This window comes from Crocuta crocuta, unplaced genomic scaffold (genome assembly GCF_008692635.1).
Source record: "Crocuta crocuta isolate KB4526 unplaced genomic scaffold, BGI_CrCroc_1.0 scaffold149, whole genome shotgun sequence".
Classification (NCBI taxonomy): Eukaryota; Metazoa; Chordata; class Mammalia; order Carnivora; family Hyaenidae; genus Crocuta; species Crocuta crocuta.
This window is the reverse complement of record NW_027551561.1, coordinates 9846977-9853531: the sequence shown is the minus strand read 5'-3', so window position 1 is coordinate 9853531 and position 6555 is coordinate 9846977. Positions and strand designations below refer to the sequence as shown.

The following is a 6555-nucleotide window of genomic DNA, read 5'->3' as shown; positions in this document are numbered from 1 at the left end:
CGCCTGCGGGATCCGAGCCACCCCTTTCTCGAGCTCCAGCCGCACCCTGACTGAATTCACAGTGCGTCTTTAACTCATGTTCCACTCCAAGCCTCAATCCTTATCGCCTATAGTAGCAGCAAAATCGCTTATTACGTTTTTATTACAATCCCGCGCTCTAGACCTCTCTCTTTGAGCCCTGCGAAATGGCTTTTAAGAACCCAGTCTCTGGCACCGTCTCTGACACCTTGGTTCAAGTCTTAGTTCCACTGCTCCGCGGCTGTGTGACTTGGGGCAGGTTAACCTCTCTGTGCTCAATTCTGTAGGGTGTAGGTGTTCTAGTACCTACCTTCTGTGACTGCTGAATAGTAAATGAGCCAGTGCATATGAAGTGCTGGGAACAGTGTCCAGCACATAGGGGGCGCTTCATAGGAGCTAGCTCTTACTGCGATGAGCCTATTTCTATTACCCAGGAATCGAGCTCAGGGAGGTTTTTTTTTTTAACTTGCCCAAGGCCTATGATGTAGTGGAGGAAGGACTCCAGCCTAAGCCTGTCAGATTCCAGTGTCCACCTTCTTCATCATTACACTCTACTGCCTCTATCAGCTGACCCACAAGGGCACTGGACTATAAGTGACTGGACTATAGGTCTTCTTCTCACTGGGTCATTGAAAGTCTTCTGTACTTTTTTCTCAGCCTCCAGCCCTGACTTCAGCAGAAGCCTAGAGGCTGGCTCTGGGGACAGGCCAGCTCCCTTTCACTGGGCTTGACCCAGGGTGGGGAGTAGGAAGCCTGGGCACCTGTGCAGAGGGAGGGCTTAGTCCGTTGTCACTGCCCACAGGTGCAGAGCCTCATCAGCCACTGCAGGTGCCCAGTTCAGTTCTCCATGGTCAAGGTGTCTGAGGGAAAGTACCGCGTGGGGGACTCCAACACCCTCATCTTCATCCGGGTAAATCTGGGGACAGGGGTGGGGGTGTTCCCCAGGGTCAGCAGAATAGGGTTTCCTTTCATGGGAACCTACCTAGGACTGAGGATAAGGACAGGAAGTCATCATTCACTCCAACTTATCAGGCCTTGGGGCTTTCTTTCTCTCCCTTGCAGAGTTCCAGAAGATTGTTGGCAGAGTTGTCAATCCTATCTCCTCCTCCCATTAGGGTGGCCAGAACCCTGTCCCCAGCTGCTCCACCTTAGCTGAGTGCAGACGGGTGTCCAGGCAGAAGTGGAATGTGAAGGGTACTCCTGAATTTCCTTTGCCTCCACTCCATCCACATTCTTGATCAGAGAAGGGGCCCAAAAACCCCAAGTTTGTGTTCAGTGCTTGGCCCAGCCACATGGGCCCCACAGTCCACCCTTCACGTGCCTGGCTTGGTACATTCTGCAGAGTGAGCAGTAGTACGGGTCTGAAACTTGCCTCCCATACCCACACCCTCATACCTGGCAATGCCTTAACAGAAACAGATCGTACCCAGAGGCCAGCAGCTGGTGGGCATGCAAGCCCTTTCCTTGATCACAGGCCATGCCTGAGGGCAGAGCCAGCTCCCTGGGCCCTGACCCAGACCCTGAGCCAATAGCTCTGTGAAGTAGGTAAGGACAAAGGATGTGTTCCTCAGTTTTCAGCTGAGGAAATGGAAGCCTGGAGAGACTGTGACTTGCCCCAGAATGGAGTGGGACCAGGATCCCCAGGGATTCCTCGATGCACACACTAGCAAAGCCAGGGCCACGTTTCTGACACGGGCATGGTCAGGTGAAGGGGGAGAGGAGAGTGCTATGGGGCCAGGCTGCACAGTGCTCATGAGGTCCCTTCTCTAGCTGTGGGGCAACTCTCTGTCAGTCTGGCCACCACCTTTGATGAGAGCACCAAATCCTAACCACTAGACCACCAGGGATCACCACCCTTGATGATATGTGTTATCCGATGCTAGCTGTGAAAGAGAGGTGGGCTGCAAAATACACACCCCTGCAACAATACACATGTGCAGAGTACCTGTGTGTGCATGTATACATGGATAGGAGTGCATGCTGGAAAACTTTGGGCTGCTCCAGAAAGAGGGGACACCCTCCATCTCATCCTCAATCTCACCCTTGTCCCCTACAGATCCTCCGGAACCACGTGATGGTGCGTGTCGGGGGTGGCTGGGACACACTCAGCCATTATCTGGACAAACATGACCCCTGCCGGTGCACTTCGCTCTGTGAGTCCCCTGAGAGTCCCTGTGGCTCTGGGTCGGGAGGCCAGGAGCCGAGGTGGGAGGTAGGTCTTATCTCCAGGGCCAAGAAGTATGTGAGGGATGGAGAAAGAAGATACTATAGAAGGTACTGGTGGAAGAAGAAGGAGAAGAAGGAAGAAGGAAGAAGGAAGAAGGAAGAAGGAAGAAGAAGAAGAAGAAGAAGAAGAAAGGAAGGTAGGAAGGAAGGTAGGAAGGAAGGGGAAAAAGAAGAAGGAAGAAGAAATAATGGAGAAATGATAAGGAGAATAAGGAGGAGAAGAAGGAGAAGAAGAAAGAAGAAAAAGGAAAAGATACTGGGTAGGATGACCTCAGATATGGGAAGGAAGCTGGGCAGTCAATTGCAATACCAATTTTATCCACAAGATATCGCCAAACACACAAAATCAGCATTTGGTCAGGGTGCCTCTAGGCAGAGCTTGGGTCTGGCTCCAATCCACCGAGTATGACTTGGAGGGGTCTTCAGTCCTCCCATAATCTCTATTAGCACCCCAAGATACCCTGTATAAGCATGGAATCTAAGTAAAATATGTGAACTTGCAATACAAATGCAGCTTTAAAGAGGTCCCCAGCTGGGCCCTCTGACCAGATTTCATCCCCCGAACCCCTAAAAGGAAGCTCTGGCACCGGCACTGGTACTGGAGGCCCCACTGTCTCTAATAGGAGTTGTGGGAGGTAGGACAGGTGGGGGAGGAAAACAGTGGGCCCCATCAGTAGGAATTTAACCCCTTCTTCCTCTTCTCTCTCTGGGGGGCTGTGTTGCTAGCACACAAGACGGGCAGTTTCCAGAAGCCTCCTGCCCCACCGGTGCAGCATGAAGTGAGGGTGCAGGATGGGTCCTCACTGCCCCAACCTACGATGACTATCAGCCGTTCCCAGAGCCCGCTGCCCCCTGTGGACTGGAAGACATACACCTCTTCAGGCCGAAAGCTGAGGCCCTTCACCTCCTCCTCCCCTAAAGCCCACAGTAAAAGAGGAGCAGAGGCGGGAGTCCCCAGAGAGAGAGCATCATTCCTGAGGTACAAGGGAGAGGGACAGAGCAGGGTCTCTTTCCCCTACGGAGTCCACATTCTCAGGCGCCACCCCACTCCAAGATAAGGGAAGCAGGTCTCCTGACAGCGTCCCTATCTCAGGTGTTCAGAACAAAAAAGGCACCTAGTCGGTACTACTAGGATCATCTAGCCTTTTCATATGCCCTCCCATTTCACAGATGAAGAAGCTGAGGCCCATAAAGGGAACAGATTTCCCAAGGTCCTTCTGCCATTTCACAGTAGAATAGATACTCAGACACTCCCTGCCTCAAGACTGATGACCTGTAGTTGTGGGACCTGAAGTAACCTGGAGTCCAAACCAGGCTTCTTTCTATCTGCTACACAAGGGGTGAGGGAGAATAAATCATAAGGAAGACTCAGGCAGGCACAGAGGGAGAGAGCATCTGTGTCATTCAACATGAAGTCTGGCTCCCTTGATGTTCTGGCTGGGAAAAGCTCATCCCTTTCCAGATCCAGGGGACTGGACTAGATGATCCTGTCAACCTTATGATTCTCCCTTTCAGGTGCCAGGAGAGGTCACCCACCCCATCTTGGAGGCAGCTGCCAGCTCGGGACAGCCCACCTGGCCCCCAATCCTCATCCCCCTGTAGGGGCCAAGATCCACAGGGCACCTCCTCAGGGGAAAAGGAGGAGAGATACTTTGCTGAACACCCCAGAGGAAGGACTCCCACATCTTGGGTTCATGAGAGGACAGACATCCAGGGAACTCATGCCAGGGCGACCACCCCCCGGAGATTCCGAGCCCCTGAAGCCACAGCCAAAAGGACACCAGAAAGAGGATCATCTCCACTGCCTCGTTCCTCCAGCCCAGCCAAGCCCATCAGCCTGAGGCCACCACCCAGGGGTGAGGCTGAGGGTGCTTCTGCCCAGCTCAGGGAGCCAACAGCTGTCCGCTCTCTATCTCCTGTTAAAGGGCCCACCAAGATCCCTGTCCAATTGCCCCCTGCCCGCCCCCCAACTCCAGGAAGTAGCTCTCCAGGTTCTGCAACTGGAGGTTCCATGACAGAATTGGGGACTGGACCCATCCCAGTAAGGGCTGTCACTAGGAACCTGGCTGGGGGAAGACAAGGGGAGTTCTTTGTGGATGCGGGGCAAGGGGACCAGAAGTCAGACATCCAGGTGACAGCAAAGCCTGGGGAGCCTTGGGACTTGGGCCCACAGGAGTGGGAGGGGCAATATCCTTCCCTGTCCCTGGGTGGGACCAAAGGTCAGGCCACATACCACACACTTGAGGAAGAGCTTTTGACCAACATGAAGCTACTAGAGGTGGGGGTTGCCAGCACAGGGTCTGGGGTTGTCCCTCGAAGTGGAGTCTATGTCCCCAGCCTATGTGGGAGATGGCCTGAACCTGGGGGTCCTTATGACAAAGTCATCCAAGAACTGGCTCAGGGTCCCCCAGCCCTCCTTAAAGTGGACCTGGGAGCCTGGAAGGCAACCCCTACAAGTTCCCCTAAGCTAGCTGCTACCACAGGCCCAGGAAGCCCCAACGGGAAACTGGGAGCCCTTGAAAGTGGGCCAAAGGTAAAGGCAAGCCTGAGTGCCCAGGTCACCAGGGTGAAGAAGGTCCCAGCGCAAGGAGGGCAGGACTGCTCAGCCCCTACTGTGTCTATCAGCCTGGAAGCCCCCACACCTTCACCCTTGGACCCCAATTCTGATAAAACCAAGGCATGTCCAGGCAAGGGCAAGAGAACACTCCGAAAGCCCCAGAGAGTTCCATCCATCTATAAGCTGAAGCTGAGGTCCAGGATCCGGCCCCGGAGAGACCACAGGCCTGAAAAGCAGCCTTCACGCATCCCGAGGCCACTGGCCTACCACCACCTAGGTTCAACCAGGGCACTCCCTAGAGGCAGGCCGGTGAGAGCAGTGCTGGGCAGCAAGGGAGTGGAGTCCCATCCAGTGGGTGGTGCCTCAGCAGGGGAGGAAGAAGGAAAGAAGAGGAAAGAACTAGCTGCTCCACTCAAGAGTAGCCCCCAGGCTTTGGTGGGTGGGGGTCTCCAGAAGATTAATCAAGACCCACTGCAACCTGAAGAGGAGTCCTGGGTCTGAGGAGGGGCCTACTCAGACCTGAAGCTGTGGTTCTGGGGGAGAAGGGAAGTGAAAGGGATGCCATATAGCCGCTGGACTCCCAATTTCAAACAGAAAGTTAGGTCCCTCACCTCTATCCAGGGCCTTGGTGGGAGTGAACATGTGGTTGGGATCAGAAGACAATTATAGATTCAGTCTGCTTGTTGACCAAAGGGACCACCACTCCAACTCCAGGGGCACCAGGACCAGCAGATATCTTCTTGCCTTCCCCCAGAACAGCTCCTCAAACTCCTGGCCTCTGGCCATGCCTACCATTTCCACAACTCTTATAAGTTATTAAACACTTGTGGGTCTGTTCCTGAGCCCCCAGATTCTTGACTCCCTCACTCTAGGATTGTGGTGGTGCAGGAAGGTAAAGCTTCAAGTGGAAGGGGATGAGGGGCAGGGAGCTGGGGGTGAGAGAAGCTTCCTCTCTTGAGGCTCAGCCAACCTAGCCAGCCAGCCAGCCTGCCTCTCCTGGAAGCCTCTTATGTGTCAGCACCATGGACAGGGACACACACAGAGCGCTTCAGGACTTCAAAGCTTTGCTCTCGGGTTTGGGAAGCCATCACTCAGTCAAGAGGGATGGTTGAGATTGTTTTGATCTCATACACAGCCACAAAAGGGCTGCAGACTCTTGGTCACAAGTGGGAACAAAGACACAGCAGCAGGACCTGGGATTGAGTCCAGTTATGAAAGTTTTCCTGAGAGTGGGGCGGAGGGTGAGTGAGACATTTTGCTTTCCATCAGGATGGTTTTCATTAGTCGGAGGGCTAGGGGGCTAGGTGGAGAGAAGATGAGTCCCAAACTCTTCCTCTTAGTTCTCCTGGTTGCCCCAGGCTCTAGGACTCAGAGCCACCTCATCACCCTGATGGTCCTTCCACAGCAGATCTCAGCAGGCAGGCCCTGTAGGGAGCCCTTTCCCTCCCAGGGCAGGAACTGAGCCAACACCTTGTACAGAAACGAGGGAAGACACTCCCTGATTTTTAATCTGATTTCCAATCACAGCGCAGTGGGCATCGCACGCTCGCGCGCGCGCACACACACACACACACACACACACACACTTCCAGACCCTGTGGTGGGAAACCCTGGGTGGGGTGGGTAGAGGAGTGGGGGTGGAACAGAGACTCAGAATGGGAGTGCAGGGAATCAAAATCAAATACCTGGGGTGCAGTGGAGGGGGTGAGGGGGGTTGGCCAGGCAATACATTCCAATGGCTCCCACAAGGGGTA

The 6555-nt window shown here is 54.2% G+C and overlaps 1 protein-coding gene across 1 annotated transcript in view; it reads left to right on the top strand.

Annotated features, from left to right (window-relative positions):
* The window catches only part of GAS2L2 (growth arrest specific 2 like 2), a 7432-nt gene extending 2130 nt beyond the window's left edge, over positions 1 to 5302 (top strand). The window contains exons 3-7 of the mRNA XM_077749869.1: positions 238 to 301; positions 821 to 928; positions 2075 to 2171; positions 2971 to 3223; positions 3760 to 5302. Coding sequence (XP_077605995.1) covers positions 238 to 301; positions 821 to 928; positions 2075 to 2171; positions 2971 to 3223; positions 3760 to 5302 — 2065 coding nt within the window. The remainder of the gene's footprint in view (positions 1 to 237; positions 302 to 820; positions 929 to 2074; positions 2172 to 2970; positions 3224 to 3759) is intronic.
* The last annotated feature ends 1253 nt before the right edge of the window (positions 5303 to 6555 follow it).